This window comes from Balaenoptera physalus (assembly GCF_965194825.1).
Source record: "Balaenoptera physalus genome assembly, chromosome: 5".
Lineage (NCBI taxonomy): Eukaryota > Metazoa > Chordata > Mammalia > Artiodactyla > Balaenopteridae > Balaenoptera > Balaenoptera physalus.
The window spans coordinates 38,345,617-38,373,017 of record NC_138884.1 but is presented as its reverse complement, the minus strand read 5'-3'; the positions used below and the strand labels follow the sequence as shown (position 1 = coordinate 38,373,017).

Sequence of the window (27,401 nt, the reverse complement as noted above, 5' to 3'; positions counted from 1 at the left end):
GGTCCTTAAGGGGGTGTGTGTGGCAATGTCGACCGTGGTCCCGTGTGTGCTGACGTGGTGCATGAGTGACATAGGGGTCCATCAGTAGGGGACGGATAGGACAATGTGGTGGCCACGGGCTAAGGACTTCTGTGCATCAGTAAGCATTCACAAGCCAGACGGGGACTTCCCTGGTGGTCCAGTGGCTAAGACTCCATGCTCCCAACGCAGGGGGCCCCGGTTTGATCCCTGGTCAGGGAACTAGATCCCACATGCCACAACTAAGAGCCCACATACCGCGACTAAAAGACTGCACGTGCCGTAACTAAGACCTGGCACAGCCAAATAAATAAGTAAATATTTTTTAAAAAGTTAAAAAAACAGTTAAAACCTTTTTAAAAAACCAAGCTAGATGAGCATACAGCAACATGGAAGGATCATAAAAATAGTGTAGAGTGAAGAAACAGGACAAGATTCATAGCATGTTATCACTTACATAAATTAAAAATACACATGCAAAGCAATGGGATCTATCTATATATAGACATACAGACACACACGCACACACACAGACACACACACAAATCTACAAACAGCCATCAAATACCTTATGGTGGGCTCCTGAGGAGAGGAGGAATGGGAGTGGAGATTACAGATGGGGGGATAAAACGGTATCCAGCATGAAAGGGCTTTGCACAGACTGATGCTACTGATGCTCCAAGACTGAGTCTGGGCGGCTTTCTCCTGTGTACCTGTGGTCCAACACAGAGCATGACAACCAACCAGTGAAAACCTTGACCTAGAGCACTTCACACTAGCATGCTGATTGCATTCCATTTTTTTCAGGGGCCGTAGGAATTATTCCAACCCAGTTCCCCACTTTAAGGTTGAGGAACCCAGAGCCCAGAGAGGGCATGTGAGTTGGCTCAGCTGCACAGAACTTTGGTGGCAAAAGGAAGACTTGATGCAGGTCCTAGCCCCTGGCTGGCCTTCCTTGTGCCACTCTCTGTCCAGTTCCATTTTCTGATCGCTCAGCCCAACCTCCCCAGAGTGTTTGTTTAAAGGGCTTAGCTGTTTGTCTTAGCACATGGATGCCCAGGCTGACGTAATGCACTGGCGTTAATGGGCTCTTCCTGTGTAGAGTGCAAGGTGAAAGGTTCCTAGGGAACTGGAAAGCTCAGGGACTACTTTATCTTTGTTGTTTAGTGTTTTTCCTCTTTCCAGGACAACCGCCTCAAAGCTCAGATGAGCTCATTGACTCGACTGGGCAGGTAAGTGCAGAACCTGGACAGGGTTTTAATGGGAGTGAATCCTGTTGGGAGGAAATGATATCATCGTGGTGCTGAGGGCGGGAGGAGTGAGCCTTTAAAGGACCCATCTTTCCCACAGCATTCGCCCTGCCCGTGGCATGTCCAGAAGCCCTGCACAGTGTGGGTACGATGTGTTGATGTCAACAGATTTGCTGGAACCCACAGACCCATAAAACTGCTGACAAGAAAACTGGATAGGGTATTAACGTGGGTAGTTGGTGGAGGTTTATGACCATAACTTTCCATGTGTCCCTTTCAGGTCCCTGCTCGCCCTCCAGGGGGTCGCCACTATGCTGACTTCTAATGACACAGATGAGTGTGCATCTCCTGTTTTAACTCCGCCAGCTTCAGGGTCAGGGTGTCCGCAGACAAGAGACCCTGTGCTAGTTGATTAAAGCTGCTTTAAACTAGTAAACTGTTCTCTAGTGAGATAGGCAGGTGACCGGCAGTGTTCCCAGCCTGGGGGTTGCTGAGGCGCCCAGAGAACTAAGGGATTGCCTAGTCTTGGAATCCCTAGGGAAGTCAGCAGAAACCTGGCCGCTGGGCCCTGGCCCCAGGCTGGCTCCCGGCTTGCCCTGCACCATGACATCTGCAGGCATCATGCGATGGGCTGCTGCTCTTTGCTGAGCCACCTGGGCCCTGCTGGGGGCACACAAGTTTGACACGTGTTGTAGGCGCCTGGGCTGAGCTGTCAGCACTTACCTCCAAGAGGTTTCAATGGTGACAGACCTCAGAGCCTTGAAGATGTATTGGATTGTGGGAAACAGCCAAACATTGTAGCCACATGCGAGAAACAGTGGTCTCGAATGCTCAAATCACTCTTAGAATTTCTCTTTTAGAAATTCCTTTGGAGCCAGATGATAAGCCACTGTTCTTTTATCTTGGGGTTGTATCACGTTTGTGATGAAAGACGGTTATAAGCCTGTTGGACTACCCACCACTTTTCTCACATGAGTGCCCAGCAGAAAACAGAGCCCCAGCCAATTGCCACTAGGCAAATGGGAAACATTCATGGAACAGACGTCACTAATAATCCCGGTTACCATTTACTGAGCACCTTCTATGCACTAGAATATATCTCTCATTATAGTACAATAACAACCTCCAAAGGTGGGCATGATTTTTCCCATTTTACAGATGAGAAACCGAGACTTGGATGGTAAGTGATTTCCCCAAAGTAACCCAGGTAGCAGAGTTGGGTTTCGAACCAGGTCTGTCCATCTCCACAGCCCATGCGCTCATGGGTTCTGAGAAAGGTCCTCCGGGGCAACCACAGAAAGAACGAGGGGTGGGCTCTTTGAGCTTCTTCTTGGGAGAGGAGTGAGGCTACTGGTGTGAGATGTGAGTGAATGGAGCAGAAGGGGCGGGCTCTGCTGTGGCCGCAACATCTCTCACACTCTCACCAAGAACCAGACCATTGGAATCAAATAACGTCAGCCCTGATGGGAACTGGGAGGGCGTGGCGCCCCACCCTCCTTGGAGGAATACAGAAACAGACATCTCAAGAAGATGTGTAACTGGCCAGGGTCACCCAGGGCAGGACCAGGAAGGCTCAGGAATTCCAGGCCTCTGTTCTTCACCCAGAATTGGGTGGCCTCCTTTGTCTGTCCGTCGTGCCTTTCTTGAAGCCAGGGTGGCAGATTTTAAGTAGGTGGAGGACACACCCACTCAGGTGACCAAGGGCAGCAGGTGGTCCCACGGCTGAGTCAGGAAGGAAGGATGTGCTGGGCTGGGAAGACAGAGCCCTCCCAACCCCGTTCCTCGTGCTCCTGCTGGGCTTCGTCGACCTTGAGGGAGGCTCTGGGCACAGTGTGTTCCCTTGGCCTTTCCTTGAACCCACGCCGAGCCTGCTGCTGTCGAGAGCACCGCCCCTCCATACACCTGTTGGGCAAATATTTTCCCAGAGGAAGGACACCAGGAGTCACAGGTGGGAGGGAATCCCCTGAAGACTGTGGCCTCGAGAGTGAGATCATGGGTCTTGGAAGCAGATGTATTTTATAGATCCAATAAATTAGACACAGTCTGCCTAGTTATGTACTGGCAGGTGTCATGGAGCCTTGATTACTCGGCTCAGGGAGAGGAAGCAGAAGCAGAGGCAAAGTTGGGTTCAGTGACCAGATCGCCCCGCCAGATAGGGACAGAGTCCAGGTGAGGACCCCGTGCGCTGAGGCAGCAAGCTGCTCTGGAAACTGCTGGTCCCCGTGCCGGATGCACGTGGGTTTCTGGGCCTCCTCGCGAGCCAGCCCCCATCACCGGACCCCCGAGAAGCTGCCAGGTGTGGGCTCTGACCTAGAATAGTGATGACAGCAAACATTTATACTGTCCAGCATGTTTAACCATCTAACCCTCTCAACTGCTCTGAAGTTACACAGGGCTATGATTTCCAAGCAGAGATGTTAAGCAATTGGTCCAAAGTCACGCAGCTTATAAAATGGCAGAGCGGGCAGTAGCCTAGCTGCCCACGGAGGGCAGGCACCCAGCTACGTCCATCTCCCCAACGTCCCCAGAAATGTGCCGGCACTCTGTAAAAATCCAGGATGCGGGGTCATGTTTGATATGCCCGGTGGCTGCTTCTTTCTGCTCTCAGTGCCCGAGGGTGCGGCTAAGGGTTGTCCAGCTGCCTCCCAACAGGCCGGAGGGTTGGCAAGGTGGCCACGAGGCTCCCATTGCTCTCAGTGTGAAGTGCAGATCTAGTGCCTGCGGTGCCCAGCACTGTCTTTATCTTTGTTCTTGTCCCTTCTCTGGCCTCTCAGAGTCCTCCTCTCCCAGAAGCCCTTTGCTACCTCCATGGGGCCTTCTGCTGGGAGCCTTGGGTGCCCTACCTTTATCTACCAAGGCCAAGTCCAGACAGAGGCCGTGGTCCTCGATCACGTGTTCCCTTAGCGCACAGGTCCCTGGGTCTTCCCCTCACCCATTCGCTTCCATCTGCCCACATGTGCACGTGGGGCACCCACTTAATACTGGCCTGTGCTGGGCCTAGGAGGGCTCCACAGATGAACCATCACCCCGTCCGCACCCGACACACACACTCCTAGTCCCGGAGTCAGGTGGGGATCAGTGTTATAACCCCAAGTGTTCTGTGAATTCAGGGGAGGATAGATTGATTTCCAAAGCAAAGGGTCAGAGGAGGAAAGAAGTATTTGATCTGGACTGGAGATGCCTGGGCTTCTGAGCAGCCGCTGGACAGCACAGGTCTGGGCGCCCTGTTTCAGAATCCCTGCAAGACTCACAGCTTTCCAGAATCACAAGCTTTCCTTGAACTCCCGCTGAAAATCTGTCATAAGGTGACTGTCCTTGCATTCCTACCACATGGTCAAATCCAGGAGGAATGAGCGGTGCTGACCTGGCAACAGAGGGCCCTATTCCCAGGAGGCCCTCCATGAGGGCTTCTTGGCACAATGACAAGGATGACTGTCTTGAAGCTTCTTCTTGTGACATATTAAGGTACAGCTGGGCCTCCCAGGAGGTGACCCCACCCCCCCGCGAGGAAAAAGTGGCCTTCAGGGGCTACTGGCCTAGATAAGGTGCTGATCTGGTGACTCGTTTCTATCGTATAGGAGTCAAACCCGAACTGGGGAGTAGGAGGCCCTGTGGAGGTGGGGAGGCTGTTCCGCCATCTCTCAGCTGGGGCGGGAAGCCTGCCCTGCAAGCAGTCCACCTCTTCCCTCTCCTCCCTGGGGATGAATCGGCCGATGCGGACCGCTGGTGCCTTGGGAAAGAGGGAAATACAGCTGACCGGCCAGGCTGCCGTCTCTGCTCAGCCACAGCTGAATGGAGTTACTGTTCTTTCTGCTGGAGCATCTTCCAAGGCCGAACCATCGTTTTAATCCAGGTATAGCTCGATCACCTCTAGGGCTCTCCCTGAACTGGCAAAACGGTTGTCCCTGGAAGTGGCCAGGCTGTCGAGACCTCGGCAACTTTCCTGGTCTGATGGGGAGCTGTTTACAGCACACAGCAGTGAAAGGTGAATTAGTCTGTGCTGACAGCTTTGAAAAGACCCAGGGCCCAGTCCTCCTTTCAGGGAGGGCTCCTACACCCTAAAACCGGGCAGAGCGGGCCGAGTTCCCGTGCCTGAAGGCCTCGCGTGAGGGCGCCAGCTCCGGCCTCACTGAGTCAGCACCCTGGAGAGCTGCCCCACCCCCTTCCTGAGCGGTGAGGTCAGCGCAGATGCGCCCGCCCGGCCCCGGCTCACAGCGGGAGAAGGAACCGCGGCCGCCAGGCAAAGCTCCCAAGAACACAGTTGCAGTGACTCTCATGAAGGCTGTGGAAAACTCCAGAACCCAAGAGGCCCAGGGAGCAGGGCTCCAAAGAGCAGCTTTGCTGACAAAATCTCACCGCGGGCACACAAACGGGTGTGGCATTGCTCAGCACTTCTTAGCAAATTGCTTCACTGACACTGAATTATAATCTTTCTAAAAGGCAGCCATTGTGAGGCTCGAGTGAAGCGTCACTTCCTATGGTCCCCTGGAGCCGCTGTTCCGGACGCTCTGATGCTGCGTTCCTGAGAGCTCCAGACTCAAAGGAGTGGCCAAGCGTACCAGCGGAGGTGCTTCTGTTGCAAGATCCAGATTAGTCCACCTCCTCAGGCTTCTAGGGGCGGCTCTCCTCCCAACCGGGCACTGAGCTCAGAGTGAGCCGCATCACCTGCCCAGGGGAAAAGCGCCTGCCTCGCCCGGCAGAGGCTCAAAGAGGGGTCCAGGCCGGAGAACAGCGCAACGGCCTGCCTCAGAGCCCAGCCTCTGGCCTCTCTCCAGTCCACTGGTTCTCAAAAGCAGGGTGAAAAATGAATCGCTGGGGAGTTGTTGAATGCAAATCTGGGGCCCCACCAGAAAGATGCTGACTTGGTGTAGGTGTGGAGTGGGACCGGGAATCCCCCAGCAGCCCTGGGTGACCTGTCGCACGCTGGAGCACTCCACCCAGGGCGAGTGGGTGCCACTGGTGCTCCGACACTGTTAGGGGTCAGGGATCACTGTGGAGAGCCTACTGCCCACAGCAAAGAGCCGGCTCTCACTGAAGCAGCCCACTGGCCCCACGGCTGGCTGCCCTTGGCTCACGACGGCAGGCCCTGGCCACACAGCTGGCCTCGCCACAACCCTGCCACCTGCTTGCTGGTTGTCAGGAGGCTAAGGGAGTGTGGCTGAGCCCAGGCTTTCTGCTGGAGAACTGAAAGCACAAGGCACCCCCCTTTTCACTCGGCCAGTGTGCCATCAGGAAGGACAGACAAAAGGTAGTTTCCCACAAGAAATGGCCCATAGTTATTGGAGTTGGCCTAGGAGATGGGAGCTTCTGTGTGTGACCTGAAGAGTGGAGAGGCTCTTTCTTGTCCAGCAGCGGAGAGTGAACATGACTGGTGTCCTCAGTGGCAGTGCCTGCACCTCTCCGCGATGCCACGAAGTAGGGGAGGAATGTTTGTGGCACCCTGGTGTTTTCCTCTAGGAGCACCGTTACAAGTGAGGTTCTCTTCTATAGAAACGTCGGTGCCACAGTCCACCATGGAGGGGTTAAAGACTTTTCTAATGGGCTGTCCTGGAAACCTACCTATAATGCATGACACGGCTGCTCGGGGAATGTGCATTCTGAAATGCTCAAATCTAATTGTGAGCAAATGTGGGGAACATCATTTGCTTGCAAGGTAGGGACCGCCTCTATGACTCAGCTTTGAATGTTTCTGAGGAGGCTGGGGACAAAGCCCGGGCCCTGACTGCAGAGGCCTGGCATGAATGTGCCTAAGAGGACCTCAGGCAGCATCCTCATGGACAGGCTGAGCCAGCTTCATTCCACAGGCTGACGGTCAGGTCGTGCCAGGCTCTCGGAGGGCCCTTGGTCAAGGCCCATGAATAAGGAGACTGTGAGTGCTGCTTAGGGCCGTGACCCCTTCTGCAGTGGGGTCCAATTGTCCTACCTACCAACCACAAAGCCAAAGCCTCATTGCAGGGCTCTGGCCTAGAAGACAGAAAAGCCACTTTCTACAGCCACAAGAATGTTACCTTTGTCTTCACTGAGGCGATCCAGTGAGCCATAGAGCATTTTACTGGAAGATATTTGCAGATGAAAACACCCCCAGGGAGAGGCTGCTCTGGGTTATGTTTTCAAGTCTGCGCCGGATTCATTCCGAGCTATGCACTGTGGCTCCATGGATGCTGAGTAGGGTGGCTCTGCAGACCCATTGTCACCCGTTTTGTTTGTGCTCACGGCCCAAATAATTTTAAGAAGTACTTAGTGACCAGCTGCAATGTCTCATATTCAAATTTGGCTTATATGTTTATGCCAAATTTGGCGTACGTGTTTACAGTTTGGGGACACATACACTGAAAAAAAAAAATCTCTTCTATTTTTTTTGGCGGGACTGAAGCATGAAGCAAAAGACTAAAGTTTAAGTTTCAATAGAAAATTCTGTGAAATTGCGAAATGTCATCACTGCCAGATGGGAGGAGATAGAGGAAGGATACTTCATCCTTAGAGGCAGAAGTTGGTGGATTTGTGCACCTCAGAAGCCTGAATTAATAGTTCTACCAAACCATTCTGGAGCCTCTGGCCATAATATATAAATATGCAGACTCTTGAATGAACAGTTACGAAATTGTGGTCCCTGGTTTCAACGAGAATCTTCAGGAGGAAGACTAGAACCCAGGTTCCTTGTGAAAGCCATAAAATAAAGGGTATAAAGAAAACTTCTTGAGACTCACTGTGGAAATAAAAGGCCTTGCTTTGGTTTGGGTCAGTAAGCCCTGGCACTGCAGACATGACGGTAGAGGGAGGGGTCCAGTGCCCCAAACTGCTTACAACCCAGGCAAAACCAGGCTACAGATGTCCACGGGGCAGCAACTCACAATGAGGACAAGGACGTCATCTACTCTCTCGTCCGTTGTTGCCTGACCCTGGGATCTTCCTCTAACCCACTGTCAGCTAAACTGGGAGAGTAACTAGGACTAAAACTTGATAGGAAACCCCAAGGTATGAGGCTCATCTTACACACAATCCCCCTTTCTTTTCAAACCAACACTGTGTTTCAAATAAAAGCACGCCTCCCTCCCTTATTCCTGAGGCAGCCACAGAGGTGAGCTCCTATTTCCCAACAGCGTCCTGAGCCAAAACACGTGAACACACAGGAGCAGATCCAGACTTGCCGGCCCCACGGAGATTACACAAAGCTTGGTCCACAACATGGAATAACGTAGGCGTGTATGAGGTGCTGAACATTCCATGGATGGCCCACGTGTCAGATGCATGCCCACATCCCAGGTCTGGCGCAAGGCCCACTCCCTGGGCCTTCGGTGAAATGCAGGTTCTGTGCTACCAAGAAGATACACATCAACAGCTGAATTTTGGCTCTTGAGCCCTTTGAAGATAGGACTGCTGTATCCCAGCCCTCTGGCACCTCCTGCAACCCGCCTTCTCTCTGTGCAGGAAATGACACACTCTTTTACTGGGATCACACAGCACACATATCCACAGAAGCAGCCAAGGAGAAAACACAAATCCCATAAACAGGAACTTTATTAGACTACACATTACATAAAAGAACATATAAATGGACCTTTAAATACATTCAGTTTATCTTAAATTTATATAGAAACTTATTTACAGTTCTGCATTATATATTTAAATTATTTTTCCAAGCTTACTACCAATAAAAGGTAATAGAATGATCACCTGTTCACACAGATGCATACAAGTTGTCCATAGGGCTAAGCAAAACACCACTTCTCAGGAAACTCAGCTTATTAGATATCAAAGCAACAACTCATTCTGAAGGTGCTTTCTTCTGAGCGGCCCTTTATGTGAGACCTCTGCTGTAGAGATGCTGGGGGTTAGTTCTGGAAGCTGATCTCAGGGCAGACATGGGTCCTTGGTTTTCCATGATGACTTGGACTCTTGGAGTTTGAAGGACCCTTGAAGACCATGATCGAGGCCATGCCCCTACTTCTGCAGACTGGGAAACAAAGGATTAAGAAGAGGGAGTGACTTGCCAAAACCACACAGCATCAGTGATGGAACAGGGACTCTGACCCCCGTTTCTAGGGTCCCGCCAAGGGGTCCCGACCCTGGCACTACTCACAAATCCACAAACTTTTGACCTCTTTCACAGGCCCTATGGTTTGAACATTTTTGTCTGCATGGTTAAATACATGATTTTTAAGGCTTTTTGAGATGGTGAAAAATGGCTCAGGATTCATCTTTGTGGAGCACTGGAAATACGTACTGAGGGCTGCTTTTAGAAGAGGTTTTGTGGTCAAGTGCCTTACTTCTTCAACCATGAAGTTTACCTTTTCAATTTAGCTAACTTATGGAAGCTCAGAGTTTCCAATTAATTTGAATGGAAGGCAACATTCTACAGGAGGGAGACTGTAACATCGACCTGATGGATTCAACACAAATACATTATATTTGCCAAAATCCACCTACTGCTGTCAGATCTGAAACAAAGTTTCACTAACAAGTGATCAAAAGTGAAAAGGGGGGGGGCAATTTTTAAATAACAAAAAAGTTTCAAGAATTCCCCCATTTCCCAATTAGTTAAAGGGAAGTAGGGAACAGGCACTGAGCAGAAATAGTACATGTTTTCCTCTTTCTTTTGAATGAAGCCTGACTTTTTTTTTCAAAAATTTCCTAATATAAAATCTTCTTAAAGCAATTTCATTTTTTTTTTTTTTTGCTCTGTTTTTAAGAATTTGATCTGGTTTTTCTCAGGATTTAAAACCACTGTACCAAACAATAGACAGCAACATTAAAAAGTATCATCCAGAGAGAGAGAGAGAGAGAGGTGAGAGGAGAGAGCTTCTCTCCAGGCTCCAGGTCACATTAGCAAAGGAAGGAGTGGGAGACTGAAGGGTTTATTCTTCCCTGTAACTAGAGCGAACACAGGTCATAGCAGCCTTCACTCAGTTTTGCAACAGATACTCAAATGAGAAAACACAACGGGAAAGATGTGCTCAGCTGAACAGTCCCTGATGACCTTCCATAAAAATACGGCACCTCTAAACTCTGGAAGCTTCAGCATTCTCCCAGGGGCTGCCACCCACCTGCAGGGGAGACTTGCCCCACTGCCCACGGTGCCTGTCCCAACACACGGGAGCACCGATTTCCGTCCACCAGTCTCACTTTCCCTCCTGTCTACACCCAAACCCTCACCAAAGTCAGCAGGGTGAGATGAGCAAAGAAGAAAGTCTTCAGGAAGACGGGGCCAACCACAGAACACCCAAGGGCTTGCGGAAGTCCAGTTGCCAGCTATGCACGGGGTGGGCAGGTGGAACCCTGAGGCCAGGGAACACAGGAAGATAAAAACATCTTCACCATTTTCCCCCTGGGACGCATTTCACTCCGTGAAAGGAACCAACTAAAACAACGTTTAATTTTTATATTAAAAAATAAGTCATTGATATATAAAAACTGGCCCCAAATCTTTTACTTGTTACACAGGAAAGTCATTTTCCTCGTCTGAGTCGTTCACGGGTCTCTGTGTTCTGTTTGGGAGACGGGGTCCACCTGGTCCACCTCCTGGGCGCTGCGGAGATGCCTGCCCATGGCGGCGGGACGTCCGTCCAGCCGGAGTCAGCGTGGCATGGTAGGCGGGCCCCACGGCTGCACCTTCGGTGACAGGAGCACTGGCAGGTGGCCCCGGCGGAGGACTTTATGTGGAATAGACATTCGAGGTCGGCCTTTCACAGAAGTCAGTCCTCACCACCCGAACCCCAGGAGGCGAGAGGGGAGCGCGGACGCCCCTCACTTCCACAAGGGATGGAGCCCCTTCCCCAGCGCCCCCCGACAGGCGTCCTTCAGCCGGAAGGAGGCCGTTTCCCCGGCCCCGCGGCCCTTCGGCGGGGCCTGGGCGCTGTCTCCGGGGCCCTCGGCCGACTCGGGCCCCTTCCGGGGGGCGCGGACGCTGCCGGCCCGCCGCAGGGCGCCGCTGTCCTTGGGGGCAGCGTCCTCGAGGCCACCCTTCACCTTCAGCTGCCGCTGCGACACAGTCCGGGTGAGGCCCGGGGATCTGGCCACAGGGGGGGAGTCGGTCCTCTGACACCGAGACGAGGAGGCGACCGTGTTGCGGGCGAAGCTGGGGACCGGGGCCGGACCGCGGGGCGCGCTGGGGGCCGGCGGGGCGCGGGGCGGCTCCTCGGGGCCGTCGGGGCCCTGGGAGCCGGAGCGGCAGATCTTGTTCTCCTCGGGCTTCTGCCGCGGGACATTGCGCAGGGGCTTGGCGCTGGGCTTCCTGAAGGAGCTCCTGGGCGGCGCTGGGGGTTCCCTCCCGGGCCGGGCCGCCGTCGATGGCCTCCCGGGCGACGCGTTCGGGGGCCCCAGCACCGAGCTGCGGCGCGACACCGGCGCCGGCGGGTTAGCGCCGCCGGGGGCCTCGCGAGGGGGACGCTTGCCCGCGGGGGGCGCGCGGCCGGCGCGCGAGATGGGCACGACCTTGCGCATGCTCTCGCTCTCCCAGCCAGTCAGCGCCCGCACCGGCCCTGCCGCCCCCGCGCCCCGTCGGGCAGGCCCCGCCCTGGACGCCCCCGCCGATGCCTGTTTGAGGGGGCTCCTCTTCGGGGCCATCACTTCCCTTCCTCTGGCCGTCCTGTCCGTGGGCAGGCCTCCCTCGCAGCCCGGCTCGCTCTTCCCCGAGACGGAGCCGCCGGAGGCGGAGGCGGCAATGGGAGCCTCCGCAGGCGGGTTGCGGGCGGGGTTTGAGGAGACCTGGCTGCCGCCCGTCTCCCCGGCCCTGGAGGACACGGAGCCCTCTCCGTCGCCCTCCTCCCCCGGATCCGCCCCTTCGGGTCTGGAGTCGGTTCCCTCCGAGCAGTCCAGGGTCAGCGAGCAGTCGGTGGTGTCCGAGACGTTGAACAGAGGCCCAGGATCTTGGTTCTCGGGGTCGCTGCTGCCCTCAGATACCGGAGCGGCGCTGATGGGCTCATCCGGGGCAGCGCTGCCATCCCCTGGGGCCAGGATGGGACCCCCCTGGGCACCTCTGCCCACGGGCGTCGGGCTACCGTTGCTGGCGCCCAGGGACTGCGGGCTCTCATCCCCCACGGACGCCAGCTCCATTGGGCTGAAGTCATTCACGGTCAGCGGGGCCAGCTCCTCCGGGCCCTTGGCAGCCTGGAGGTCGAACTGGGCCAGACCTGTCACCAGCTCATGCTCCCTAATCCCTAGAGCCAACAGCGAGAGTGGAGCGGACCTCACAGGACCCAGGCCCACGGGCTCGCTGTTCCTTTTTCGGAGGATGCTGACCCCATTGCCCTGAACTCGGGGTAAGGCGGAGGCGGGTTCCTCAGGCCCGGGGGCCAGGAGCTGGCTCGGCCAAGCGGAGGTGGGGTGGGGGGCTTCCTCCTGGCCCTCCGAGGCCGGAGGTCTGTGTGCTGGGCTAGAGCCCTGGTCCCTCTGTTCTCCAGGCTCCGTCCGGGCTCTGCTGGCCGGGGCCTGCCGGGGGCAGCTCCGGGGCAAGCTGTGGAACTTGAGCTCCTCGGGGCTGCCAGTGGAGCTCTCCAGGAAGGTCAGCAGCTCCCGGTCAGCTGTGATGCCCAGGGAGAGGCGGGAGCGGCGGGTGTTGGGGGGCCGGTAGGAGAGGCTGATGGGCCTGGAGTGCAGGAAAGGGGGCAGGTCCTCCACGCCCCTCTTAGTCAACAGCTCCACGTCATTTTCACTGCTGCTCCGGCCGAATCCAAGCTCCCCAGCCGTCCAGGAATGCCGTTTCTGCTCCAGCTCCTTCAGCCGCTGCAGCCGCCTCAGCTCCTGCACCTCGCGGTCGTGGTTGTCCTGAAGGAGGGACGGAGAGAAGCCAGAAGATGCATGAGACACGTGGGACCCAACTGCAATTCCAGAGACAGCTACCCTAAGACCCCACTGAGAGACACAGGCTGGAAGAGAGACCTGGGTCATTTGTTTCACTGAGGGAGACGGCCTGTGTTTGCATGCGAATGTGTGTTTGCACGTGCATGGGTGCCGGGAGGGCTGGAGGCCTCGGTTCTCTGCAAGCAACGTGGGCGTGACCGGGCATGCACACTAGGCCTGGCCCCAACCATCTGCCTAAGGTTGTCATCAGATCCCTGGGCCCAACTTCCAGTCAAGGCATTGTGCCCTCAGTGCGGGCTGTGATTCCACACATGCCCGAGACCTCAACTCAGAGGAAACCCAACTTGGTTTCTAAGCAGGGCAAGACAGAAAGGACTTCCAGGAGAGTGCTATTTAGGCAAGAGCAGAGAGAAAAATACTATGGGTGTTAAAAGAATCTGTGTTGCATGGAAACATCTACACACACACACTCATGTGCACACATTCTACTTAACAATGATTTGGATGCATAAATGTAGACTCAGGACATTAAGAGATGCCTTTCAATCTGTGTTCTCTGAATGCTCCCTGGTAAAGAAACACCAGAAATGCCACCGAGGCTCTGTCCCTTATGCCCCACCCACTTCCCACAATCGGAGAGGAGGATTTGCTTTACAAATCTTTCTACCTTTCTCCCTGCTCCAAGGAGCCAGCCCTCCCGCAACAAACCGAAACGGAACAAATGCACACACCAAAGCACGCTTTACTGTCCTTAAATATACTCGTGTCACGTAAACGTGCAGATGTCGCACCCAAATCTGTTATCGTTAGCGCTTTTTACTTGAAAATCAATTTCCTCAAACAGTGGACTTTCCCTTACAAGTTTCTGAGAGGCTCTGGCTCTGACCGGAAATTCTGGGCCCCTCCTGCAGCTCTGGCCTCGGGCTCCCCAGGGTCCCGGGTCTTCTCCTTTCAAGGCTGCCTGTGGGAGGGCATGGGGCCAGCTCCTGGCTCTCAGGACAGCTGGGCTGAGAGCATCATACAGGTGGCCTCATGGGCCTGGAGAATTCTGACTGGGAGTGAGGGCCTCAGAAAGAGCCAAATTGGCCGCTACCGCCCACCAGCGCCTCTGCCTGCTGACCTCACTGCTTGGATACGGGAGAGGAAACGTGGCCACAGGCTCAGCCTCCCCTTCGCTGGACAGAGAAAGGCAGCTTGAGAACTCCAGTTACTCACTTAGGGCTGGGGAGACGCTTGAGCAACCCTTCAGAGAAATTCAGCTAAGGACAAACCTGCACTTAAAATATAGGGAAAGAGGTGACCCACGAGTACTTTGTTCCTTATCAGCACCTGAAATGATGGGATGTTATTTTGCTTTTAATCGACAGATGAAAGTTTTATTTGCAAAGCCAAGCAACCCAAAGAGTTTTCTGGCTTCTGCATGAACTCAGAGATTATTGGACCCGGAGGCTGAAGGGCAAGAAAGCAGCAGTCATGTTCAGACCGCAGCAGACTCCCTCACTATCCGGGCACTTTGAAGCCCACTCTGGCCGAGGACAGCCTGGTTCCCCAGATGCCAACCCCTGGCAATGGCTATGGAGCTTAAAACAGGGGAGTGAGGGCCTTCCCATCATCCCCCTGTGACAAAGGTCCCCCTGGAAAAGGAAAATGTCTCCTGGGAAGGGGGAAGGGTCTTCAAAGAGGCCTCTTAATATCGTGACTGCCATCCTAAAAAAAACTAACAAAATGCTTTTAGGGCATCAGAGCGAGCGTAGGAATGAGCAGCTAAGTAGCAAAGGCAGCCAAACACTAGACTCTTGCCAACAGGGAAAAGCTCGGGGCTGAGAGGGCAGAGCCTTTCCCCGGAATCCCAAGTGACAGCTGGGCAACCCCGCCGGGGCCAGACCTTCCTAATGCCGTGGAGCTGCTGAAGCACCTTTCCGCCACAGGCAGAGGGCTGGCTGGGAAGAGGAAAAAGAAAAATCCTAACAACTCAGAAAACACAGAGCCGTACCTTCACTGCTTTGTTGAATTTGACACAGAAGTCTCTGAATATCTGAAGGCACTCGTCCAGTTTCACGGTGTCTTTGTCTTCACAGAAAAAGTCGATGAGGGTGTGGGCCTCATCCTGGAGCTCTTGCTTCCAGCGCTCCAGCTCTGCCAGCTTTTTCAGGGCAAACTGCGGGGAAGGGGACAAACAGCACACGCTGAGGTAAGCGCTCTGCCTGCTGCCTGGGGTTCAGTTTCAGGTCTCACTGCACGTCCCTCAGAGCTGACAGGAGAGTAATTCACCCCAAACAACACCTTGGGGAAGCGAGGGGAACCCCTGTGCAAGGCCTGAGAGCCACAGGAGACTGAAGAGCTTTAAGCTGGAGGATGCCACCAACCAAATGTTCCCCTGTAATGTCACTGGACACATGGCACAGGAGTGCAGTTGGTGTTGTTAAGGAAGACCCTGCATCTGTCTGTATCTGTTCTTCCTTCTCTCATGACTGAGGCTTATACTGGGCCAAGGGTCTACTTCAGGGTCCCGGAAGTCACTTATTATTGACCAGTTGTCTTATTCAGAGGTCTGCCCCATTGAGAGGGATTTAAACTTACCCCCAGATGAGCTCTATCAGGGTCAGTGTCACCCCCGCAGGGACAAATGCCCAGCCAGGGCTTCTTATCCGAGTCAGCTCTGTCTATGTCTCACGCTTGCACCCCTCACCCCCAAGCCATTCAGTAGATTTGGGGTGGACCTGCCATTACTTTATTAAAACTCCCCAGGAGGTTCTGATGGGTACCCATGGCTTGGAACTACTGCCCTATACAAATCAATCCTCTTGGCCTCTTTGTTTTTTCCTAATTCTCCTAGGACAACGTCTCCAAGGCCCATACAGACTCAAGTACTGCAGCAACACAGTGGGGCCAAAGGAAGCCCGCTCTCCTCCACTGAGCTCCAGCCCCTTCAGGATGGGGATCCCCAGGGCCAAAGGCACAAGCAAATGTCCCCGACGGCAGCTCAGTGACATTTCCTGTTGAGCTGAGGTGAGGAAGCAGCAGGTAGAGGAGATGTATCCCCGGGGAGACAGCATTTGGGGTCACAGTGAAGCCTGACGGTGCTTTCTTTTTCACTGGATAACAAGGCTTATATGAAGAAGGAATGCATGGGGTATATTCCTTTATGAAATCACACTTCTATTTGAGAAAATTCTTCTTGGGTGGAGGGCTGGGCGTGGGAAATAGTGAAGTTGCGGGCTGCCCACCTGGCGGATGGGCTCACTGCTGGAACACTAAAGAGAATCTCAGGAGAAATTCCGAGAAGACGCGTCCCCTCACACCTACCCACACACTAACCCCCTTCAAAGCCCTTTTCTTCCACCAAGCACATTCGAGAGGTAGCAGGAAACCAAAACTATTTAGGAAACCAAATACCAGAGAAAGTAACCATCTGAGTCAGTAACCCGAGGCAGTGTGTGCGTTCACGCTGTATTTTTCTTCGAGGAGAGAAGGGTATTAATGGAAGGATAAATCTTTGCCTGTCATTCTCACACAGGGGGAAAGGTGGATTCCAGCCAAGAACAGCTCAACTGCAGAAAAACAGGACTTTGACAAGAATCTTCATGGGCGCTTACTCCACCTGGGATGTCTCATCGCAGATCTTGTGGGGACAGGGAGAGTGCCTGAGTGCTTGCAGTCCCCTTAGGACTTGGGAAAGTGAAACATTCTGAATAGGGCCTGAAAAGCCACCACGCTCAGAGTTGTTTGCCAAGAGCTGGTTGCTGAACCCTTTCCTCATGGTTAAGGCCACAGATGAAGAAGCCCAAAGTGACACTGGCAAAACATGAATGACAGATTGGCAGTTGTGGCAGCAAACTCAACTTTCCAGCTCGAACTTGTCTGCTGTGGACCAAAGTTCCACACCAGTGCACTTGGTACCTCTCACCCAAAGGGTCAAAACACTGAAACATATCTGCAAAACTGTGTCCCTGTCATTTTTCTGCTCAAAAATGGTTCACCATGGCTTAGAGAGCAAAGTTTTCAGACTGGCATTCAGAGCCCTTCGTGGCCGGACCATAACCTAACTTAAAAAATTGTATTTCCCCCATTTAAAAAGAAAGTGAACTTAAAAAAGAAAAATAAATAGCTGTGTGGAACAGTTTACTTAGAGAGATAAAGATGACTACCAGGAAGACGAGTTCAGAGTGAAAACAAGATTGCTTCTGAAGAGCAGTCCGGGGGTATGGCTTTGCATCATAAGCCTTTCTGTGCTACTATTTATCATAAGAGATTAACATTTAATATAAGAACTGAGAAATGAGACCTCCAGAATCCTCCTCCTGATGTGTGACAGGCCTTCTCCTTGAATTTCTGGATTTGTTCCATTTGTCTTTACTGCTGAGTGTTTTCCTAGCTACTGTTAGATGATTCTGTGGTGGTGTTTGCTTTGTTGTCTCACTTTGAGAAGAAAATCTGTGCACTTTTAAGGGAAAATTAGAGTTTAGTGACTTATGAAAGAAAATACAGAACATGTGTTTAATAATAAAAACAAACTCCCAGCAGAGCCAAACAAAATCAAATGTTCACTGACGGGAGCTGCAGCTCACAGCATTTGATATGACTTCATTACAAGGAAACGAGGGGAGGCTGAGGTTGGTCCAACCCTCAAAAGCACTGGTCCCTTTCCACCGCCCAGGGCGGCCCTGCCTCATGTATTCCAGCTCATGAGCCTCGAAGCCCTGACACTGAAGGCAGCACACCATTTCACTGAAGACTGAAGCATGAAAAGGTGCCACCTTTTTTTAAAAAAAATAAGGAAGATAAAAGAAGTATGTCAGACTGTGATTAGTGAGTCACAGTGAGCTGTCACAGACATGTTCTCTCTGCTGGGTTTTGTTGATGTTATTCCGAACAGCTCCTGCCACACCCTGTGGGGCTGGTGCATTTGGGGTGGTGAGAGGCACCGGCTCTGGTGTGTTCTCCTGCCCTCCCTATAAAACATGCCAAAACGGAGCTTGTTTCTGCCACAAAAACAACTGAAGGAACAACAGCCCAAGTGCTCAGGTGTCTTTAACGATCTCCGTGGAACTTCCTACTGGTGTCCAAAAGTTCAAGTGGGAGACAGGAACTCCTGAACCGTGCTTTAGAAGCAAAACCTGAGTTGCCAGGCAGAAGCTGCCAAGTGTAAGCATAAGGGATCCCAGTTCACTCCCGGGCGGTGCCATCATGCAGACAGAGCAGAGATAAACAGAGACCCTGTCCCTAACCAAAGCCTCAGGGTTAGACCATATTCAATATCCTCTGCCAAAAAACCAACCCAGCAAAGGCTGGGCACTGAAATACAAACTTCCTTTTACCGACTTGGGGGAAAAAATATGAATGGGAACCTGCTGCTTCCACAAACAGCCCTGCAAACGTAACCAGCCTTGAGGGGCTGCTGAAGATGAGATCAGAGGGACTGACTCGAATCACACACACACCTGAAGGAAATCTTCCATCTGCTGACAGAGCTCGCCATCCCGCTGGACGTTCTCCTTTAGAGATCTTGTCCTGACAAAGAGCGAGTGCAGCTCTGCCTCTGTGTTATCCAGAGATAATCTGAAAGAAGAAAGGGGAGAGTGGGTACCTGGTACAGGAGGCCAGGTGTCACGCAGGTACATCAGACAAGACCCTGGAAACAGAAGGGGAGAGCTACCGCGATTACGTTTACCGACCTCTGTATCTAGAGTTTCCTCCTATGTTTCCTTAAGAGGCGATTCCTTCCTAAAGACACACACTGGTTCAAAGAGCAGGCTGTAATTTTGTTCTTGCTGGTGAGATAACCAAGAGCATGGGACTTGTGAAGCTTTTCATGAACTAGGTCTGAACATCTTTATGCCATCAGTCTTCGAATTCAGCAGGACTCAGATACTTATACTTTCCTCTGGCCATGAAACGCAAATACAAAAGCTCTAACCCATGAAAAGCAAGGCAGCGCATGCTGATAAACGGGATACTAAGGGTGATACGGAGACACTACACAGACTGCATGTTGCTCGCCACAGGCAACCAGAGTCAGCACCCTGTGTCTTAGAGAGAACTGACACACAGCTAACAGTTCTGGAGAGAAATGGTGGAATTGATGGCAAGGCTTTTGTTACATATGTCACACCCAGATTAATAGAGCATGAATGATGTTTATGTCGCCTGGTAAAGCGAATAGATGAAACCTAAATCCAGGTGGAATTCAATTAGCAAATTCATAAATCAAGATGCTTTCATGCTTCCATGATCAATTCTAACTTTTTTTTTTATGCAATAGTTTTCCACCTTCAGGGGCTTCCCTGGTGGCGCAGTGGTCAAGAATCCGCCTGCCAACTCAGGGGACACGGGTTCGAGCCCTGGGTCTGGGAAGATCCCACGTGCTGCAGAGCATCTAAGCCCATGCGCCACAACTGCTGAGCCTGGGTTCTAGAGCCCGTGAGCCAAAACTACAGGGCCCACGTGCCACAACTACTGAAGCCCGTGTGCCTAGAGCCCGTGCTCCGCAACAAGAGAAGCCACCGCAATGAGAAGCCCACGCACCACAACCAAGAGTAGCCCCTGCTCGCCGCAACTAGAGAAAGCCCGCACACAGCAACGAAGACCCAACGCAGCCAAAAATAAAAATAAATAAATAAATTTATAAAAAAAAATAGTTTTCCACTGTCACTGGTCACCAGCACCCACCTATGACCTGTTTGTACTTCACTTTCCATTTCAAATAAATAACCTTAGTAAATAAGTTTTTTCTAAGACAATATCTAGCTAACTTTCCCCATCTAACTCTGACCAGAAGTGGAACGGTTATTTCTCTATGTATCTCTTAGAAACATTTCCATACTAGGAAGTGGAAAAAATATTCCCACACAAATTTCTGTTAGTAATTCAGAAACCAAAACAGTTTACATCTTTGAAAATGCTCATTCTTTGGGGAGAATACTCTGGTGATCTGTAAATATGAACTATGAACTGTTTACACCTTTGGACGGATAATCTCACTTTGGGAAAGACATGTCATCTGTGGCTAGATGTTTGTAGTCAGTAATACCGAGATGTGGGCCAGTGGCGGGGTGGGGCTTAGAAAGCTCTGGTTCATGTGTTTATGCATACGGTTCACAGCTGTCCCAACTGGATAGAGTCCCTCAGATAACAAGCAGATGACATGCACTGGGTTGATACGTGAGGTGGGTGCTGGAGCCAGCTCATGGGACACAGCTGTGGCTGTGGGTATCCCTCCCCAGCTCCACAGTCAGTAGTGCCACATTGGGAGCTTGAGATCAGCCATGGCAGCAGTATTTACGCCATGGAAATCAGCAGTTGTTACAAATCAGGACTTTTCTCCCTAAAAAGCTGGTCGTTGAACATTTACCACTGATGCGTGGATATGTATTGTAAATTTAAAAGCACAGGACTCAAAATAGCATGTATACACAGATTACAGCTATGTTAAAATACACATCTATAATAGGATCAGAAGTAAACAGTGATGTAAATACAGCTTTATGTTTGGTAGATATTTTCTCTGCAAAGTTGAGTGACTAATTTAAGACAAAATCCTTTCACAGCCCTTGGTATGGTTCCAACTTCTTTTAATGCAATAGAAAATAAACGTACCATGTTAGATTCTAAAGGAATCAGTGATGTATGACCCTGGAAGCTTGCCTGATATATACCAACTCCCAACGTAACAGGCTGTGTCCTTTGAGCCCTATCTTTTGGGTGTGGAGGTATTTGAAGTTCTTAATCCATATATAGATATAGATATAGATATATTTTTACACTGATGAGATTCATTAGAATAGACTGCAATAGGAGTTTTTTAGATTAAAAATAAAGATTAATTTTTCAAAACCCCCAAATTCCAAAGGTGCACACACACCTCTGTAACCAAATGAAAGGAAGGTCTGAAAGTTCAACAAGACAAAACTTTTAAAATTTCAAACCTGAATCCAGAAGTTGTAAAATATTCATCAGTTTTCATAAGAAGGTAGTTAAAGAAAAACAACAAAAAACCTTGTTCTCACAATTCTCTTCCTTGCTTACCTAGCAGCCTCCTGAACATGATGCAATTTTTCAGAAAAGTTTAGAAGCACGGCATCTTTCTTCTGGGCTTCCTGGAACAAAACCAGAATTTTCTCTCACTATATAGGGATAAAACTGGAATTTTATCCACTATATGGAGAAAATTTTTTCAGGGCTTAAAGGAACCATAAAATCACTGTTCCCATTTTTAGGCTTGATACATTCAAAGCAATTCACTGAGTCATGAACTCTTAGTCTGATATTCTTAGTAAGACTGACCAGAACTCTCCTACTCTCAAGAAACACTTAACTTCCCAGAGCAACTGATCCTGACATGAAACACGACTCATGTGCATGAAGACTCAGTGGAAGGAGGCGGCGGCTTAGCAGGGCTCATTGTTCCTAAGAGAATCCAATATATCCTGCTGAAATACCACCCATACCTATGAGTATGCCTCTACTTGACCGAGCTACTTGCAGCTGTTAGACCAGTTTGCAAACTGAGTTTAATCAGAAGGTGCACAGGCCATGGGGGTGTTTGGATCCTTCATCTGTTCAGAGGGTACAAAGAAGGCAGGTATGAAGGGGGCAGTTACCAACTCAGCAAACTTCCCCACATGGGCAGGGCCAAGCTACACAGAGCACCTGGATATGGGGATCTAAAAGGGCAGCCGGGAGATGCTGCAAGCCACATGGGATGAGGAACACATTTTCTGGTTTCAATGCCCTGAAAATTGGCACAAATTAGTGCCAAGTTCAATGTGCCCTCTGTCTTCTGAAGAATACAGTCATAATAGTGTGTATTGTTTATGGAGAGCTTACCATATTCGGAACACTGAGCTAATAAGCGTGTTCTGGAATTATCTCCCTCCGCCCTCTCAATTACCTAGTTTTGAGGTATCACTACCCCCCATCATTAGATGAAGAAATTGAGGAACTTAAGGCTTAAGTAACTTGTCTGAGGAAGTACAGCTAATAAAGGACAAGTCAAAATCTCCCCGTTCTATTCTGAAGCTCATATGTGAAACAAGGCTGCAACACAGCTTTCCTCCCAGGTGAAGCTGTATCTATGTGATCGCTGTCAAAACAACAAGGAGATTCAATGGGAAAAACAAACCAGCACAATTCGCTCTTTGAGATTATTTAACAACAAAGAGGGAACTGTCCTTGGCTGATCTCTGGCTTTGTAACTAGTTACTGGGGTGTCACACAGACCCAGTCAAAAATGCAAGTGATGGACAGGGTTCAGACCCCAAACGCTGTGTGAACGGCAAGGCCCTGTAACCCCCAGTTCACAAGGAAAATATGCAAGAGATCCCCTCATTGCTCTGACTCTTCCACTCTTTACACACAACGCGTCAAAAATCTAGTCAGATCAACTCGGAAATGTTTCAACACCCAGGCCCCTGCTCTCCATCCCTGTGGCCATTACTCTGATTCTCAACTCTCGCCAAACAAGGAGCGCCAACTTCCACCAAGAGGTACCCCTATTTCTATTCTCTCTCCACTCTAACCCACCCTCCACGTTGCCTCATTTCCCTAGCAACAAAAACATACCTGGTCAGGCCGTGGTGCTGTGTATAAACCTCTGTTGGCTCCCCACGGCTAAAGCATGGAGTCCAGATTCCCCAGCCACCACTCCGCCTCACCCCCGACCCCTCCACTTCCCTCCAGGCCTGTAACCCCAGGTGCAGCCCAACTCAGGAGTCTGCAAATAGAACCTTCTTGGAACCTACGGTGCCCTTTCCTGACTCTGTTTGATGCCACCTTACACCTCTGAAAAACTTCACTGCCTTGGGGGCGGGGGTGGGTAACGTACATTCTCTCTCTGTATCGATCACTTCCACATACCTGTGCAACAAAGTGCAGGAGATTCATCCCAGGTTTATTTGCTTTTGTGTCTGCCAATTTGAGCAAAGAAGATAGTTTAAATCCTACTGCATTGCCAGCATACCCTCCCTAAAGAAGACAAATCAAAAGAAAAAATATACATACACCTTTAGACACACAAATAAAGTTGGAAATACAACATTAACATTTTTTTTTGAACTTCACTTACTGCATTCATGATATTCCCTGCTTGCAGCACCAAGTGTAATATCGAATGTAGTTCCTCACATGACATCAGCTCTGTCAGAAAGAACACACCACGGTATCTTAGAGAAGGCTTCAGCTTAAACACACACGAGACAGCTACCACATCCAAGTTCAAGTGTGTCTGAAGCAAGCTCTGACCCTAAACTGTATAAAAGACTGAAACAAACAAAGTAGCACACTGCATGGTATATAATGTACCACTGGCTACTGGTGATGCACATGCTAGTGTTCAACTGGGAATCGAATATGTATGACACTTAAGTATCACACATACTTTGATAATGGAAATTTTCAAGGAGTGGAGAATACAAAAGCCTTAGGAAAAGCAGCACACTGTGTTACAGGAATAATCTCCTCTCAGCAGTTACTTCTTTATGGTTTCCTTTATATCCTTTGAGACTATATTTATGGACTATGACAACGAATAGTGCGCAGCATTTTGCTCAGCTGATGAGCTATGAGGAGATAAAAAGTAAACAGGCTGGGATTTCAGGTAAATAACTTGCAAAGCTCCAACCCTTAGCGGCAGGTACCCAGAGAACCTTTCCATTTTATTTAAAACTCTACATTTCATTTGGATTGGCTTAAAGGTTTAACAAGGAACTTATCATTGTCATATATTGGTAAACTAGTTCGTTAAACATGAAGTCTTTTGTACACACACCTATGCAAATAAACAAGATTAAAAATTGTTAATGTATTTGAAAAGCTGAAAAGAAAATTTAATTATTAAAATTACTGTATATATAGGTAATAAAATGTCACCTATGATATTGTTAAGTTAATATTCTCCATTAAGTCTGGTATTACTTTCAAAAATTTACACTTGGGTCACTGCCTATACTGTGTTATCTAAGAAGGCCAGGTTTTGAAGAGTAACCAGATAAGAAACGTTTCCACCGTGGCCACAAATTTGCATCACTCAATACGAAAACATATTTTCCCATCTCTACTTGAACAGGAGAGACAATTCTTTCAAAATTGCTGCTTTAGGCTTGACACAGGAAGAAATTTTAAAAGGCCTCTATATTGAAAGAAGAAAATTCTTCTTAATTCTTAGTCTCCTCTCTAAAATGAAGAAAATATGATGAGCTGAAGAGAAAAACTTAATACAAGTCAGAGCAACTAAACAAGAAAACCAAATTGGAATAAACATTCTACCACAATAACTAGGAATCCAGAAAGTGACCAGGAGGAAATCAGGCTGGAGATTCCAGCTGATGAATGCTGGAAACTGTGAGGGCCAGGGAGCACCAGAGACTTTGCCTTGGAGCCGGCATTCTCAGTGCCGTACATGCCAGAAAGCAAGCTCCCAACCCTATGGAATGAGACACTAGAGCAACCTGAGGAGGCTATCCAAGGGGCGAGCAAAAATTAGCAAGTTGCTTTCTCTCAAATGTAATGAGCCCACCAGGTGTTAGAGTCTGGAGGGGACGCGGGTGGGAGAAGACACCACTGGAGCAGAAACATCAGGAAAGCTGGTAGAAGAGGAACAGGAGATGCCTGGGGAGGAGTCAGGAGGGAAGGAGGGATGCTTCCGGAAGAGCAGGGTCCCAGCCGCCAACAGAGGCCAGAGCGCTGGAGGAGACAGACAGCTGGTCCCGGCCCCAGGCTGTGAGCACGCGCCACCATGTACACACACACCAGACACACACAACTACACACACACCACATACTACACACACCAGACACAACTACACACACCACATACACACAACTACACACACACCACATACTACACACACCACACACAACTACACATACATCACATACTACACACACACCAGACACACACCACATACTACACACACACCACATATTATACACAACTACACATGTGCCACATACTACACACACCTACACACACACCACATAATACACACACCACGTACACACAACTACACACACACCACATACACACACTGCATACCACACAACTACACCCACACCACATACTACACACACAACTACACACACACCACATACTACACACACACCACTACACACACACCACATACTACACACACAGACACACATACCACACTACACACGCACCACATACTACACACACCAATACACACACAACTATACACACACCACATACTACACACACACCAGACACACAACTACACACACACCACATACTACAACACAGACACAAAACATGAACCATATATACACTATGCACACACCACACGCACTAAATGCACACTATACACACACACACCATACACACACTAAGCACACACCATACACACACCACACACATACACAGAAAGCTAATCTAGGAGAGGAACAAAAGCAAGCCGCAACCAACAAGGTTTACTCCTAAGCTTGAGATGAAAGAAACCTTCTTTTACAGGAGGATAATATGCTAATTGATTGACTGGTCAATTAATTAAATTAATTAACCGGGGGAGGCAGAAAAGTAAATGGAAATAAACTTTAAATACCATCCCTGGTAACATCTCATTTCCCTTTTTAGAGCGTATCAGAAATGGAACTTTCCATATCTAATTTTTCAATTGAAAGTTTTTAAAAAATAAACGGCTACCAAAATTAATCAAATCAAATTACACGAAGCATCATGTACTTACTCACCTTTTGTAGCGGTTCTTAGAATGGTTATATCTGTGTATAGAGAAGAGCAAGAAGGCAAAAATTCTTTCTTTAGCACCATGGCTTCAATCCGCAGTGAATAGCTGAAAAACAAAAAGTACAGCTACAGTGTAGAATTTGACCTTGTTGATTTCAAAACCTTACTCTGCAAAGAACAGTGATGGGTGATCCTTACTTTGGCACCTGAATTAAGCAGTGCAGAAAGGAGTCTGCTAGGGACAGCTTGGCCACGTCTCCACTAAATGTCTTTAGTTTCTTTATCTAAAAGACAGATGGAAAAGGGGGTCAAGAAAAAAAGGACAAATGATTAAAATGGAACATCATTTTAAATTTCATCTTAGAATTCCTTTAGGAAATTAAGGATATCAGTGCTAAATTCAAATTAATAAAAATGTCAGCCTAAGAAAAGACAGAAAAGGGAATCATCACAGCTACTACTTTGTTGTTTAAAAGAAAAAAACCCAAACAAGCAAATTAGGGAGAGGAGAGCTGTGCCACTTATGTGGGCGTAAACAATCCCACACGAACCAGAAAGCTGGAGCCACCGGAATCCTCAGAGAGGTTACTAAAGGGAAAGGATCGGTTCCAAGGATGCAAACGTTCTGTAAGTTATAATCTGGAAGGGAGACCACTGTTTGGAAGAAGAAAGAAGAGACTGGATAGTCACTATAGCAGAGCCTTTGAGTCATAAAGGAAAAAATCTTATTATTTTGAGTATTTTGCATATAAGATACTTAGACTGGGGGAGGGTGTCTAACACAGATCTTCTTTCTGAGGACAAGTCCTCCTTCACATCTAGTAGCTTTATAGGAAGGGACCACTGGATGTTGAGCTGAGTACACACTGGCTCTCCAGCAGGAAGATAAAGAGGAAAACGGCTTAAACAATTGAAAGATCAGTGTCAAGATTTCCCCCTGTGAAAAAAAATCAGGTAACATAAAGAGTGTGTACAGTGAATCCCACTTCTGTAAATTAAGAAAAGAAGTGTCTACTATGCCCCGACCCTCCACACACACACTACAAACACAGGAACAAGACAAACCAGACGTCTACGTTAGGTGATAGAATCACCACAGTCATTATCATTTTCATCTGCTGCTCATTTTTCTTTCCTAAAATGTCCACAATGAGCATGTACTACTCCTGTAAAAAGTTATACTAAAAGTTATTAAACACACAAATATCCCTTCAACTGTAGTAAAGAAAAAAAAAAAAAAAAAGGAGTTCCAACATAGGAATATAGCCAAACAGCTAGCAAGTAGGGATGCAGGCAAAGAGAAAGTTCTCAAACTGCATCAGAGAGCAAGGCATGCCTTCCCCACAGAGAAAACAGGACCAACCCAAAAAACACATCTCTGTCTACTGTAATGGACAGTCTTCCAACAACACTTTATGGTCAGGAGCACCTTAAGACTGCTAGAGTTTGTAGTAACCTATAAAAGAAAAGAATCGGGGAAAAAAAAAAAAATATATATATATATACACACTATACTTCAATTTAAAAAAAAAGACTTCTAGAGTAAAGCTGATAGCCTGTCTTTGAAGCTAACTGTTCCCAGTAAGCACTTACCACTTTGTTATGTTTTATAAAGCTTTCTCTCTTCCACCCCCTGG

The 27,401-nt window shown here is 49.5% G+C and overlaps 2 protein-coding genes across 8 annotated transcripts in view; one reads left to right on the top strand and one right to left on the bottom strand.

Annotated features, from left to right (window-relative positions):
* The window catches only part of TIGD4 (tigger transposable element derived 4), an 827,821-nt gene that overhangs the window by 607,567 nt on the left and 192,853 nt on the right, over positions 1-27,401 (top strand). The gene's annotated exons all lie outside the window — the stretch shown is intronic.
* Positions 8,758-27,401, bottom strand: part of FHDC1 (FH2 domain containing 1) — a 40,251-nt gene continuing 21,607 nt past the window's right edge. For all 6 annotated transcript variants that reach the window (XM_082463136.1, XM_082463132.1, XM_082463131.1 and 3 more), the window contains 8 exons: positions 25,963-26,048; positions 25,770-25,870; positions 23,131-23,201; positions 22,923-23,030; positions 21,093-21,163; positions 18,509-18,626; positions 15,061-15,225; positions 8,758-13,031 (listed from right to left, as the gene is read on the bottom strand). In XM_082463136.1, coding sequence (XP_082319262.1) covers positions 11,013-13,031; positions 15,061-15,225; positions 18,509-18,626; positions 21,093-21,163; positions 22,923-23,030; positions 23,131-23,201; positions 25,770-25,870; positions 25,963-26,048 — 2,739 coding nt within the window. In that variant the 3' untranslated portion in view covers positions 8,758-11,012. The remainder of the gene's footprint in view (positions 13,032-15,060; positions 15,226-18,508; positions 18,627-21,092; positions 21,164-22,922; positions 23,031-23,130; positions 23,202-25,769; positions 25,871-25,962; positions 26,049-27,401) is intronic.